The 16,117-nt window shown below is 35.6% G+C and overlaps 1 protein-coding gene across 2 annotated transcripts in view; it reads right to left on the reverse strand.

Moving 5' to 3' along the window:
• The window catches only part of USP47 (ubiquitin specific peptidase 47), a 108,373-nt gene that overhangs the window by 68,936 nt on the left and 23,320 nt on the right, over window positions 1-16,117 (reverse strand). The window contains exon 2 of one of the 2 annotated variants that reach the window (XM_049649903.1): window positions 4,502-4,561. The exons of the other annotated variant lie outside the window; for it this stretch is intronic. Coding sequence (XP_049505860.1) covers window positions 4,502-4,561 — 60 coding nt within the window. The remainder of the gene's footprint in view (window positions 1-4,501; window positions 4,562-16,117) is intronic. 2 annotated transcript variants of the gene reach the window in all.

Consider the following 16,117-nt stretch of genomic DNA (forward strand, 5'->3'; position numbering starts at 1 on the left):
TTTAACTGGGGTAAGTCTCACCATCCCCATAACAGGCTTTACAGAAATATGAACTGTACAACCGGTTATGTATACAATCATTTATTTCTTTCCTTCTCTTTTACAACAATATAAACTCCAACCTTTTGTTACTTCTATGTTACCCATTTTTAAACAATAATTATTCAATTACTGAATAGTACTGAAGACAGGATAGCCACAAGGTTTATCTGTTTGTTTGGTGGAGCAATACAATTATAATTTGTTTCTGGTATATACAGTTTTGGGTTTGCAAGAGATTATTTAAATTAAGGTTAATCCAAGTAGTTTAGAACAAAAATAAATTTCTATAAAATAAGTATAATGTTTAAAGTAGTCATCTATTTTAAATAGACTATTTTACACATTGGCTAGCATATTTAGGCAAATCAAAATATTTAATTATAAATAATAATTCATTTAAAAATGAAAAAAGGAAAATACATTTCTATAAAATACACAGGATAACAAAAAAGAGCATTAATAATATGATTCTCAGAAAGGGGGGAAAAAGCCTTCCTCTACAAACATAAGGTGTCATATTAACACATGTAATGATTGCTTCACACCTTTTAATCCCAAACTGAGGAACATAAAGTGGGCCTTTTTAAACTCTAGTTTACAGTAAAAGAATTAACAATTCAAAATAACTTTCAAATATAAAAGATCCACTTTCATAGTTTCAAACAATATACTTCAGAAGTAGATTCAAGTTTTCCAACTATAAAATACCATGGGGCCAGATTTTAAAACCTCAGACAGACTAGAATTGATGGTCCTAGAAGATGACCCTACCAAAGAATTCAGAAATCCAAAGTGTTAGCATAATAGTATACACAAGAATAACGCGGCAACATCATACGGCCAGACATTAGCTGTTCCTGCCTCTTCCCCCTAAATATGTGAGCATAAGGTATAGGCGCTCTCTTTCCACTCCACTCCTCCTCCCTTTCCACTAAAAAATGTGGAGAAATTATCCCCAAAGGAATCTCATCTGAAGACTAATGTACTACAGTAAACACAAAATTTAATCTCATGTGTGCCTTTTATTCTTTTTAAGGACAATGGCTTTCTTTTCTGTGAACTGTATAAAAATAACTTTGCTCTTTTTTTTAATAGGAAGAGTATAAATAAAAAAGTAAAAATCGTCTGTAACCCCATAACACACAGATAACTATTAACATTTTGGAGTATATCCTTCCAAATATATTTGCCCACATACACATGCACACTTAAAAACACATACACTGGGTTAGAATATGTATGCTGTTTTGTAATTTCTTTCTTTACTAATAAATGTATCATGTAATCTTTCCATGTCAAACTTTTTCTACTTATCATTTTTAACAGTTGATAGTATTTTATTACACGGATTAATAATAATTTGTTCTATCAGTTCTTTTTTACTCTTAGGTTAGACTTCATTACATTTTAGTAATAATTCTGTGATGAACATCTACATATAACTGTGTGCTTTTCTATTTCCTTAAAATTCCTATAAGCAGAATTTCTGAGCTAACTACACCTTACTCTTGAATTCAATTCTATAATAAGTGAAACAAAAAAAGCTCTGCTATTCTTTAAGGCTCTAAGCTAGCCACTTAAAAATCTTATTACTTCAGGCTCTGCCTTCTGGCCTGTTATTTCTAATTTAATCTAACATATGGCTATCATCCATAGACTACATGTAAATTTTTCATAACACTATTGCCAACACTAATCACTCCCCTTACATCCCCCCAATCTGAGACCTGTAAGAAAAAAAAAAATCATTTCTCAATTCTCAGATATCATCAATAAAAGTGTAACAATAACTTTATAACAGTTTTTTAAGAAAAAAAAAAACTCTACATTGTTATATTAAACATGCAGATTTCCAAAACATTTAAATGTAAAAAGGTGTATCTTGGAATTAGGAAAATAGGGTAGCTACCATTCTTGTTTTCTTTGGAGCTCTGCCCCTGATTGAGCCCATTTACACTCAAAGGAAAAAGCATTACCTTGAGGTAAATGAAAAATGGCTAGATTCTTTGCCACTCATTATCTTTTTCCTCTTCCCATGAATCTGAACTGGCCTTGTGACTATCTAGGACCAACAGAATGTGACAGAAGTGACACTGTGTGATTTAAGGCAGGACCTTAAAAAAAATTAGCAGCTTCTGCTTTTGCACCTCTTGGAACATCCCCTCTTATGAGTAACAACAACAACAACAACAACAACAAATCCCACTTACCCTGGGACCACAATGCTACAAGGAAGCCCTACACAGAGAACACGTGGCCATATCAGAGGAGCACTGGGGTGCCTAATAACAGAGGAAAGCCTTCTTGGACATGCCATCCAAAGCCCAGCTAAATGCAGCCAAGTAATGATCCCAGATGATGCCACATAGACCAGAGAAACTGACCAGCTGAGCCCCAGATCCCATCCCACTGAATTGTGAATAAACTAGTTGTTGTTTTAAGCCACTAAGTTTTGCGGTAGGCTGTTCTACAGCCTTAGATGACAAAAATGCACTTAAACACATTGAAGCACAGCAAGCACTAGATGGAAAGGATGTAGTGATGGTGGTGTTGGCATACCAGAGCAGGGAAGGTATCCATGTAAACACTAAATGCAACATTAAGGTAAGGCATCTAAGGATACATCATAATTTAGGAAAGAGAGCATGGTTTTTGAGTTAAAAGAGTTTTATGATAAATAAGAGAAAACAAGTGCAAAGCTTTAGAAAAGCCTAAAGCATGTTCCACTTGGGAAAATATTTCATGGGTCTTAGGTGAGCTATGAGATGGGCACAAAGTTCTCTACACAGAAAATCTAGACAGTTAGAAAAAAGATACAAAGTATAAAATTAAAACCACTTATTTTATGGACAACTCATAGCAATATTAGACTAGTGAGAATAAGGGAAAAGTCCACAGCAGTTACATTACGACTGTGCATGCTAACAGAGTATTTGGTCTGTGCCCGTCTGTGCTCACTGCAGAAACAAAGCTGGATTTCCTAACATACTCTGAAGAAAGAATTCTTGAGAAAACAAAGTAAAAAACAAATTTAAACCACACTCTTATTTTACAAAAGATAAATATTGGGATAAAAATACTGAAAACGTATTTTCTTCCAAAGATAAGCTCGCTGCTAGGGATATCCGGCAGAGGTCGACACAAGATTGTTCTGTCTGAGGGATCTCAGAGTCTGCCTGACAGCATGTTCACTTCTTAAATCAGGGCATCTCCTTTTCTTGGCATTCCTAATAGTTCTAAATTCAAATCTGAGTTCTCTGAAATTAACGCCATAATTTTTGTTTCATTAAAAAACACTTCCTAGGTGTTCCTTATTTTAAAAGCAAGGTGTATAATTGATAGCATATATTTGGAATGTATTAGCATGTAGAAAACAACGTAGTATCAAACAAAACTCAGTTTCCAAGATGCAGATTTTTCTAAGAAACAATTAATATAAAGAATTTTAAAACATTACAAAGGGACCTCTTGACCTCTAAAGTTAATAATCAACCCATTTTCTCTCAAGACTTTCTTCTTTTCAATGTTATTACAAAGAATAACATTATGGTTGTAAACTTACACACACACAAAGTCCATTCTCCCTACTTCTTGGTACAGGATTTGCTATGAGCTAAGAAATCAGGCCTTAGCACATTACCCTTCTGGGTACCCACAGTGAATACTGCCATAGATTAAAAAAAGAGAACTGAGGGAATGAATATTTTTGCTGACTGAAACTTATTAAATTTATCGGACTCATTCAGATACGCATTTTTACTTTAACAAGTGACAATTACTGGGGCAATGATGGAGGGCCCTAACTCACATTTAAAAAACTGTATTTTTAAGATGCTCCATCCATTCCATTCTATGACCTTCCCCCATCCTATCATCCCCCCTGCCCCCACCCAGTAAACTCCAATGTTATATGATCTTTTCCTAAATGGCCTCTTGCCACAGACCATTTAGAGATTAAAGGAAGCACGTTGAAGAAAAAAAATTTTAGAGCTAAAGGACCCAGGAAAAAATGAGGCATTAAGTAAAGGTTAGAATGGGATGCAACATCACAGCAAAGTTTAGGTTTATAATGCAGTCAGCCTGTTAGGAAGGTAATAGTTTTATTTAATTATTCAAGTAAGATTTCTGGGTTTTGACTCTGTAAGTTATTAAATGATTCAATGCAGCACTACTAATATTTCAGAAAATGAAATATATCTGCATAAAAAACAGACAACAACCATACCTGAAACTCAAAACAAAGGGCTCCATAGTTTTTAGGTTGTCCCCCTGACTCACATGTTAAAAACAAGGTGCATATTCATTTAAGGTGACTTTCTTCTTATTAAAATCAGGTTGAAATAACATAAGCCAAACGAACATAAAGCTTAAGACATGCCTTGTTATTAAATAAAAATACCAACATGCTGTTACTTGTTCTGCTGATTATCAGACTAAAGCAATTACATCAGCAGTCTACCTGTAAAAATTTCTTCTTCATTTCATCAAAGATATTTTGTCTGCATCTCCAAAACACATCCTATGGTATATAAGAACAAAATGAATTACAAATTATTTCTTTAAAATACAAAGGTAAGACAGTGAAATTACAACAATTAAGCTAAAGACATTTTTGCAATCAAATCTGTATTAGAGTATTATACCACCTAGGATTTTATTCATAATTTACATTTCTAATTTTTACTTTAGGGCTCAATTACTCTTGTAAGGTTACTGAAAACCTGTGCTATAGTGATAAAGATTAATATGAGCACAGAAAAAAACCAACCACATTAACAAAGAGTGGTAGCTCCAGAATTAAGTGTAAATCAAATGTTCTAAGCCACATAATATTTTTTCCAGTTTTATTGAAATATAATTAACATCCAACACTGTAATAATTTAAAGTATACAACATAAAGATCTGATATATGTATATATTGCAAAATGATTACTAAGTTTAGCTAACATTTGTTTCACACATTGTTTTCCTCTTAGTGGTGACAATAAGATCTACTCTCTTAGCAACTTTCAAATACAGTGCAGTATTGTTCACTATAGTCACCATGCTGTATGTAACATCCCCAATACTTACTTATCTTAGAACTGGAAGTGTGTGCATTTTGACCACCTTCACCTATTTTCTCTACCCTCTTCCTCTGGCAACCACCAATCTGCTTCCAGGAGTTCTATCTTTTAGATTCCACACATAAGTGAGATCAGACAGTATTTGTCTTTCTCTTCCTAAGTCACATAATATTTTGAGTCCATTAAAGAAACTTTACAGGGGAACCTAGAGATCCCTGATTTAGGTGGTTTATAAATTTGGATTTTTAACATGATAAATATTCTTAAAGTAAAGCTGCTTATCACTACCGCCTGTAGCTATTTTCTTTTAATATAAATCTTTTTCTTATTACGAGACAAGCTTATTTTTCCAATTAAGGAAACAGAAATATTCAAAAGAAAATAAAGATAACCTATAATCAGGAGATAATCTCCTGAAAAATCTTGGTTTTACACCATTTCACACTTTTTCTGTACAAATCTTGTTTTCCTCCACCTTCTTTAATTAATAAATAAAGGTGCTTTTTATTACAGTAACCTGGATACTATTCTACACCAATGAAAACATTTTACATTATTTGCTTTTACAATAGAAATGTATTTCTATTATTAATAGCAGTAAATAACCTTTTTAAGGAGCAACCCTAAAATAACCCCTATAGTGGTGCCTGGGTGGCTCAGTGGGTTAAGCATCCAGCTTCAGCTCAGGTCATGATCTTAGGGTGAGTTTGAGCCCTGTATCAGGCTCTCTCCTGTCAGTGCAGAGCCCACTTCGTATCCTCTATCTCCCTCTTTCTCTGCCCCTCCCCACCCCACACTCATAAAAATAACATTTAAAAAAATAAATCAATGGGGGCGCCTGGGTGGCTCAGTCGGTTAAGAGGCCGACTTCGGCTCAGGTCATGATCTCGCGGTCCGTGAGTTCAAGCCCCGCGTCGGGCTCTGTGCTGACAGCTCGGAGCCCGGAGCCTGTTTCAGATTCTGTGTCTCCCTCTCTCTGACCCTCCCCCGTTCATGCTCTGTCTCTCTCTGTCTCAAAAACAAACGTTAAAAAAAAAAAAAAATTAAAAAAAAAATAAATCAATAAAATAACACCAATAACAATTATTAACATTGTGATATACATCCTATCAGATCCCTCTCCATTCTATGCATATATTGTATAGACTGCTAATTATTAACCAAATAAGATCATTCTGTACACTATTATTTTAATTCTGTTCCTTGTCCCTCAATATTCAATTATCTTTCTGTGCCAAAACATGTAGTTTAAAACTACAGTGTTCCATTATATAGAAAACTATAATTTATTTAACTAATCTGCTATTAATGGGCATTTAGACACTTTCAAATTTTCACTACAGCTTTGCTTATGTATACACTATTCTTCCTAAAGATAACTGCCCAAAGAATTACTAGATCAAAGGTTAGGTACTAATTTTTAGGATTTTGAAACACGGTGCCAAAAGGCTCTCTCTTCCACAAATAAGAACTGTAACTATCTGTCAAACACTAGGTGTTGAGAAAATAGCAGGGAACAAAGCCCTTGTCCTCAGGGAGCTGCCATTTTATAGCCGGAACTCAACCGTAAACAAATCTAAGCAATCAGGTACCTGCCAACCTTAGAGTCTTTGCATTTCTGTCCATTCTACCTGGAATGCTCTTCCCTCGACATCCTTACTTCCTATGTGCAAATAATATAATTGTGGTGGCTTTAAAATACGTCCACAGATTCTTTGACATGTCTCCTAGCAAGAATAGGAGTATAATTCCAGTCCCCTTAATTATGGGTCAGCCTTAGTGACTTCTTGTAATACACAACATGACTTTCAAGGCTGGGGTAGAAAGGGCAATACGGCTTCCACCTGGCTCTCTCTCTCTCAGATGGTTGCCCTTGGAACACAGCCACTATGCTGTGTGGGAGCCAAGTAGCCACATAGAAAGGTCATGTGTAGATGTTCTAGCCACAGCCCAAATGAGATCCCAGCTGGCAACCAGCATCAACCACCATACATGTGAACACCAGCATTCAGATGATTCCAGTCCTCAGCCTTTCAGCTGTCCCAGCTGATACCTAGCAAAGCATAAATGAGCTGTCCCAGCCAAGCCTTGCCTAAACTGCACACCCATGAGCAAAAGTCACTAAGTTTGGGGGCAGACTGTTATATAGCAAAAGAAAATCAGAATAGTCAATTTCTCAATCTTGTCTTTTTCTCATCTTCCTTTTATTTTTTCTGTTTATATTTTATTTTGAGGAAGAGAGAGAGAGAGAGAGCAGGGTAAAGGCAGACAGACAGGGTGAGAGAGAATCCCAAGCAGGCTCCATGCTGTCAGCACAGAGTCCACAAACCAGATCATGACCTGAGCCAAAATCAAGAGTCTGACTGACACTTAACCGACTAAGCCACCCAAGCGCTCCTTTCTCATTATCCTTTTAAAATTACAATTCTCTTGATAGTTGACATCTATCTCCCTTCCTTGCTTCAGGCTTCCCCAGAGTACTTTTGACCATTTGATGTATTTGCATTATTTTACTTGTTTATTGTCTATCTCCAAGAAACTTCCACTATGAACCAAGATGACATAGTAGACTGGATTTATCTTCCCCATCTTAAACAACTAAAAACCTACACAAAATATATAGAGATAGAGTCCAGGAATTTCCCTGAGTTTAATAGATGAGGTGGGAGTTCAAGGGCGCCAATCTGGCTAAAATTTACAGAGCAGAATACTGAAGAAAAGAAAGCTGTGGAAACAGCAAGCTCGAGATCTGTAGAATGGTCCTCCATGAGTATTCAGCCATACTCATCAGCATATGCATGTGAAGAAATAGCTGAGGCAGGGGAACAAACCACAGTAAAGTATCCCTGGAGCTCATTTCAGTTCCCACCAGCCAAAATGAAAAAAATATAATACACAAGGCATCAGATAAGAGTACTCAGAAGAATATTGTCTCAGTAGTGGGACCAAATTAGGCTCAGACTTAGGCTTAAAAGCAAGCCTTAAAAATATCAAACTGTTAACAAGTAAATTAACTGCATTCAAAAACAAAGCTCAAAAACATTTATGGGAATAAAAAATACTCAGCACCCATCAAGGAATAATTTACAATGTCTGACATGCAATCAAACATAAATAGGCATGTAAAGAAGCAGGAAACTATGACTCATAATAAGAAAAACCAACCCAGAAACAATACATAGGATAGAATTAGGAGACAAGGGTGTAAAAAGTTTATAATTGTATTCTATATTTCAAGAAGGGAGACTGGCTAGCTCAGTCTGGTAGAGCATGCGACCCTTGATCGCAGGTTGTGAGTTCAAGCCCCACACTGGGGTGTACAGATTACTTAAAATCTTCAATCAATCAATCAATCAATAAATAAATAGATGAGTATGTTAAGAAAAAACATGGAAGATATAAAAAAGATCCAATTCAAATTTCTAGGGATGAAAAAGTACAATATCTGAAATGAAATATATAATGGGTAGGATTAACAGATTAGGTACTATTGAATAAAAGATTAATAAACTTGAAGACATAACAATAGAAACTATCAAAAATAGGTCATATTTCATCCTTTTCATGGTTGCATACGTGTGTATACCCACATACACACACACACACACACACACACACACACACACCCCACATCTTCCTTATCAGTTGACCTACTGACAGATACTTAGGTTGCTTCTATACCTTGGTTATTGTAAATAATACTGCAATAATCTAAGGGTGCACAAGGCACCCAGGAGGCTCAGTCAGCTGAACGTCTGACTTGAGCTTAGGTCATGATCTCACAGTTTATGGGTTCGGGCCCCACATCGGGCTTTGCACTGGCAGTGCAGAGCCTGCTTCGGATTCTCTCTCTCCTTCTCTCTCTGCCTCTCCCCCGCTTGCACTCACTCTCAAACATAAAAACATTTTTAAAAAATGTTTTGTTTTTTAATCATAAGAGTGCACATATCTTTTCAAATTAGTGTTTTTATTTTCTTTGGATAAATAAAGATGATACCGGGGGTGCCCGGGTGGCTCAGTCGGTTGAGCGTCTGACTTCGGCTCAGGCCATGATCTCACAGTCCATGAGTTCGAGCCCCATGTCAGGCTCTGTGCTGACAGCTCAGAGCCTGGAGATTCTGTGTCTCCCTCTCTCCCTGCCCCTCCCCTGCTCATGCTCTATCTCTGTCTCAAAAATAAATAAAAACATTATAAAAAATAAATAAATAAATAAATAAAAATGATACCATGCCATCTGAGACAACATGCATAAACCTAGAGGCTATGATGCTAAATGAAATAAGTCAGACTAAGAAAGACAAAGTGGAATCTTATAAAAATAAAAATAAATAGGCAAAAAGCAGAATCAGACCTAAAAATACAGAGAACAAACTGATGGTTGCCAGAGGACAGGAGGTGGGAGAGTGGGCAAAATGGGTGAAGGGGAGTTGGAGATATAGGTTCCCAGTTATGGAATGAGTAAATCATGAAAATGAAAGCACAGCATAAGGAATACAATGACATCGTATTAGCAGATGCTAAGCTACATTTAAGGTGATAAGGCATAATGTATAAATTTGTCAAAATCACTATGTTGTACACCTGAAACTAATGTAACACTGTGTGTCAACTATACTCAAATTAGGGGGAAAAAAGACACAGGAAAAAATAACATACACACAAACGAACAAACAACAGAAAGTGGAACAGAAACCATAAAGGCCAGAGGAAGCTGAACAGTATTTTTTTCTGGTACTTACAGAAAATAACTGTTAACTCAGAAGCCTAAAACAAACAAATGAAAATGTCCTTTAGAAATGACCCAGAAATTGCCTTAGTAATCAATCAGAATTCAAGACATTCTTAGATAAAGGAAAACTAAAAGAATTTATCTCCAGTAAAACTACTCTGAAGAAATGGATAAAGGAATTTCTCTAAACAAAAAGGAAACGATCAAAGAAAGAACCTTAGAACATCAGGAAGGAAGGAAGGAAGGAAGGAAGGAAGGAAGGCAGGCAATATGATAAAGAAGGTTAAATACAATACACTTTCATTCTCATGAGTTTTTATTAAATGTTTGACAATTGACATAAAAATGACGTAAAAATGAAAAGACTACTTCATATGGTTATAAATGTATAGAGGAAATATCTGACACAATTATATTATAAACAAAGAATGGTAAAGGGACATAAAGGAGTAATGATTCTGCATTTCAACTGATAAGTTGGTATATATAATACCCAGAGGAATCAAGAGAACACAACACACATCCATACGAATATGCCCAACTGATTTCTGTCTAGATACAACAACTCAATGAAGGAATGAGTTTTTTCAACAAATGGTGCTGGAACTGGACATTAATATGCAGAAAAATAATAATCCTTAACCTAAGTACCTCACCATATACAAAAATTAACTGAATATGGATAATAAACTTAAATGAAAAATATAAAACTATAAAACTTTTAAGGGAAAAAAAAAAAAAAAACAGGAGAAAATCTTCCAGGCTAATAAGACTAGGCAGAGTTCTCAGATGACATCAAAAGCATGGTCTATAAAAGGAAAAATTGATAAATTTCATCAAAATTGAAAAAGTTTATTTTATAAAAACCCTGTAAGGATGAAAAGACAAGCTACAGACTGAGAAGAAATATTTCAAACCACATAATCGACCAGAACTAATATCTACCCAGAATTCTAAACACCTGACAAAAAAAATCTAATTAGAACCTAAGCAAAAACATAAAACATTTCAACACAAGGCATAAACAGATGACAAATACACACATGAAAAGATGGTCAATATCACTAGCCATTAGGGAAATGCAAATTAAAATCATATTGAGATTACCACACACCTATCAGAATGGCTAAAATTAAAATTAGTGACAGGGGCGCTGGGTGGCTCAGTCAGTTAAGCATTTGACTCTTGATTTTGGCTCAGGGCATGATCACAGGGTCTTGGGATCAAGCCCCACACTCAGCATGGAGCCTACTTGAGATTTTCTCTTTCTCTCTTTCTCTCTCTCTCTCTCTCTCTCCATCCCTCCCGCTGACCTTCTTCCCTACTGTCTCAAAAATATAAAATAAATTTAAATAAATGTAAATAAATTAAAAAAAGAAAGCCAAAACTATAAATCCTTTATAAAAAGTAATATTATTTTTAAAATTCTTGGATAGGAAAGAAAATTTTTAAGTACATAAAAAAGAAAAAGACTGATTAAGATCAGTTCAATCATGGACTTCTTGATTTCAAAAAATTAAAAGGATGAAAAAAAAGCAACAAATTGGGAAAGGACATTTACAACAAATGTAACTAACAAAAGACTGGTATCCCAGAATAATAATAAATTCCATAAATCAATACACAAAGATAATTCAATAGAAAAATGGCCAAGACATGAACAGGAGATTCTCAGAAGCGAATGATTAGCTCACAAAGAAATTTTTGAATGCACAACATTATGAGTAAGCAAAAAAAAAAACAAGCTACAAACCAAGAACTCTCACTCATGTTAGTGGGAATGTAAACTGATACAACCCTTCGAGAAAACAGTTTTGATATTACTTATAAATCTGAAAATATGTTTATCCTACAATCGATTAATCTCACCACCAGGAATATCTATCTATTATCTATCCATCCATCTTGCCATCCAGCCATCCATCATCTCCTAAAGGAACTCTTGCCCCAAGTAACAAGAGATGTGTACAGAAATGTTTACAGTACATTGCTCAGAATAGCACAAAACTATAAATATCCTAAGTGTGCTTCCATGATAAACTGTAGTATATTCATAGAACAGAAGACTATGTTACAGAGAAAATGAAGTGCTGTTATGTACATCAACATGAATGTTTCTCAAAACAAAGTGGAAGAGCCAACTCATAGTAAAATATATGCCACAGACCAATAGACACAAAATAATTCCATTTACATAAAGCTCAAAAATATATAAACTAGCCATTTTATTGTTTACTGACACAGCATGTGGTGAAACAAAAACACACTTATCAAAAATTTAGAATGGTGGTAGAGGCAGGGACAGAACTGAGGAGGAGGGAGTTATAAGGATTTCAGTGGTACTGGTAATGTTTCATATCCTGAAAAAGACGCCCAAGTTATTATTCTTCTTTAAACTAAACTTAATATATTCATTTTTTTATATCCTATTCTTCATAATAAGATGATGTAAAAATGGGAACAAAACACAGATGACTAAGAGGTTAAATTAATGCACATCTTACTTATTTTTGATAGATTGATACATCAACAAATATGAAAGGTACAAAATATCTTGATTTCAGAAAAGCACACTTGACAAAAACATTGCTATGCATAAAATGATAAAAATGTGCCTTAACAATTATAACTTTTTTTTCCCAATGTTTATTTTCGAGAGAGAGAGAGAGAGAGAGAGAGAGAGAGAATATGAATGAGCACAAGAGGGGCAGAAAGAGAGGGAGACAGAGGATCTGAAGCAGACTCTGCGCTGACAGCAGACAGCCCGATCTGGGGCTCGAAATCACGAACCACAAGATCATGATCTGAGCTGAAGTCGGATGCTTAACTGACTGAGCCACCCAGGCGCCCCAACAATTACAACTCTTAACTGAAACCACAACTAAAAGATTATGCCAAAAGATTATCTATCTTCAGTCCTGTTTTATTTAGCACTTTAAGTAATCATCTAGACAAAGCCATGAAAAAGATGATCAAATTTAAGGAACATAAGGAATAGTTAATATAATAAACAGTATCAATTTCAAATCTGTCTCAATAGACATGACCCAAAACAAAAATTTTAAATAGGAATAAAACCCATTATTTTTGTTCAAAAAATAAAATGGACATATGTCCACCAATCCTACCTTCAAGAATTCATCCAAGGTGGCACACCTGGGTGGCTCAGTTGGTTAAACGTCCAACTCTTGATTTCAGCTCAGGCCATGATCTCAAGATTCATGGGACTGAGCCCCACGTAGGGCTCTACACTAACAGGGCAGAGCCTGCTTAAGATTCTCTCTCTCTCTGCCCCTCCCCTGCTCCTGCTCATACTCTCTCAAAATAAATAAAAAGTTAAAAAAAAAATTCATCCAACGGTATTGTCAATGGATGTACAGACATGAATATAAAAAGATACTCAGCAAAACATTACTGTAAATGTAATAAGAACATACCAAAAGCTGTCTAATTCGCCAAAAAAGAAAATAATTTATAAGAAAATTATAATAAATATACGTAGTGGCATACCATGCAGTCTTTGAAAATAATGCTATATGAGATATACAGACAAGGGTAAATATCCAATATATTGCTAAGAAACGATGCTAGCCTTAAAATGTACTATAATACCATTTTTTTAAGAGTCTATATTGGAAAAGAGAGGGAAGGAAAAATTTCAGAATAAAAGAATCTCATCAAAGCATTAACAGTATTGTCTTTGAGGGGTAAAGCTAGAGGTGTTTTTTCTTTATGCTTTCTGACATTTCCAAATATTTAGCACTGCACATATACTTGTTTTTATAATTTATATGTAAATCATAAGAAATAAACTTGACAAATTTACTCAACTTATATATTAAGTAAAAAATTTTAAGTGTTAGCCTACTCCTACCCTCTCAAACACAAGAGAGAAAACACCTAACCGCTCAATCAAACATGTACAATAAGAAAACAAAAGCAATTTACCTAGGCAACAGTACACATGGAAAAGATCTAGGGAGATTTCAAGAACTACACTCAGTGTGTACAACAACCAACATGATAGGTCTACAGAAAACAAACAATAAAAACTAGCACAATCAAGATCAGGTAACATTAACAGACAATATGCAGACTGTGCGCAATGTGAGGTTACTACATAAGAAAATAGTTAAAAGAAACTAAGGATGTCTAAAATAACCGAAGGCTTATGATAATAAACTTCAACTACTAACTTCAACTAATATATATCTGGAAAAATAGAGGCCAAAAGGAAGCTTGGAAGCCTCTTACAAGGAAATTAAAAAGAAAATAGTATTCTAAAAGAATACTATTCTTTAAATACTATTAAATACTATTCTAAAAAAATGAATGTCACTTTATATTCTGAAAATCACACATAACATTCTACACATTAAAATCTCTAAAAGCTCCATTTCAAAGAATACTATTCTTTAAATACTATTAAATACTATTCTAAAAAAAAATGAATGTCACTTTATAGTCTCAAAATCACACATAACATTCTACACATTAAAATATCTAAAAGCTCCATTTCTGGGACAAATGGGAGTAGATACACTCTCCCTATTCCACCTGCTAAATACAACTAAAAGCATTATGTATTAAACAAAGATAAGAAGATACTGAAAGGTGAAGAGGAAGCAGACCAGCTAGGGACCTCAGGATCCAAAGAATGAAGGTCATGGTGGTTAATTCCCTGGATTTCTTTTCGCCTAATATATTCTGGTATGAGTAAGCACAGACTGAAAAATGCCCAAGACATGAATGCCTTTTTCCAGCTAAAGGATCAGAGGCAGTCTCACAAAACAGGAAACTTTTAGACACTAATCACACTACAGCCAAACACTGGGGGGATTGAGGTGGGGGAAAGTTGCTCTGCCTCCATTCCCATCATCAAGGTGCAAGAGATTTCCATTCTCATCTGGCTAAAACAAGGCACTCCCTTCCCTCCCACACCCTTCCACCACAGTGGTGTTAAAGAAGACAAAGTAGGCAAGTGGGACTTCCATCACAGCCCAGTGGTAGAAGCACTTCCTCACTTGTATCAGTGGAAGCCTCATGGGAGGACTAACAAAGTGTAACCCCTTGTCCCAGTCAAGCAGGTATCCACAGAAGTTTAAGGGGAACCTGAACTTCACCCCCAACCAGGAGTAACAAGGCACCACTCGCACCCAGGCTATAAAGGTGGGATGAGGAATCCGGACTTCTACTTCCACCTCTTGGTAATGAAGGAGAACCAACCCCCTTTCACCTGTTGGCAGGATACCAGAGAAAATCTGTTAAAACAAAAGATTTAAGTAACATTCAGAGTTTATAATGTAATACCCAAAACATTCAGGATAAAATGAAAAGTCACTTGTCATACCAAGAACCAGGAAAATCTCAACTTGAATGAGAAAAGACAATCAATAGATGTCAACACCAAGATGATGCAAATATTGGAATTATCTGACAAGGATTTTAAAGCAGCTGTGTAAAAATGTTCAGCATGAAACAAATGAAAAAAACAAAGTATCAGCAAAGAAATAGCAAATAAAATCACTAAAATTAAAACTCACTAGGTAGGCTCAATAGCAGAATGAAGGTGACAAGGGAAGGAATCAGTGACCCTACAGATAAGAACAACAGACATTTTTATCTGAAAAATAAAGAAAAAAAAGACCAAAAAAATCATTCTCAATTTGTACAATCTGTACAACCATAACAAAAGACCTAACTGACATTCATGTCATCCATGCCCTGGAAGGAAAGAAGAAAGACAGTGTACATGAAAAACTATTTGAAGAAATAATGGCTGAAAACTTCCAAAATTTGGCAAGAGGCGTAAGACTACATATTCAGGAAGCTGAGTGAATCCCAAACAGATTAAATCCAAAGTATTTCATGTAAACACATATCATAATCAAAATCCTTGAAAACTAGGGGTGCTCGGGTGGCTCAGTTGGTTAACCACCTGACTCTTGATTTCAGCTCAACTCATAATTTCACAGTTGTGAGAACTAGCCCTGCATCGGGTTCCATGCTGGGTGTGGGGTCTGCTTAAGATTCTATCTCTCCCTCTGCCCCTCCCTCACTTAGGCATGCTCTCTCTTGCTCTGCCTCTCAAAAAAGAAAAAAAAAAAAAATCCTTGAAAACTAAAGGCAAAGAGAAAAAATTTGAAAACAGTGAGAAACAGGGGCGCCTGGGTGGCGCAGTCGGTTAAGCGTCCGACTTCAGCCAGGTCACGATCTCGCGGTCTGTGAGTTCGAGCCCCGCGTCAGGCTCTGGGCTGATGGCTCGGAGCCTGGAGCCTG

This window comes from Panthera uncia, chromosome D1, assembly GCF_023721935.1.
Source record: "Panthera uncia isolate 11264 chromosome D1, Puncia_PCG_1.0, whole genome shotgun sequence".
Taxonomy (NCBI): domain Eukaryota; kingdom Metazoa; phylum Chordata; class Mammalia; order Carnivora; family Felidae; genus Panthera; species Panthera uncia.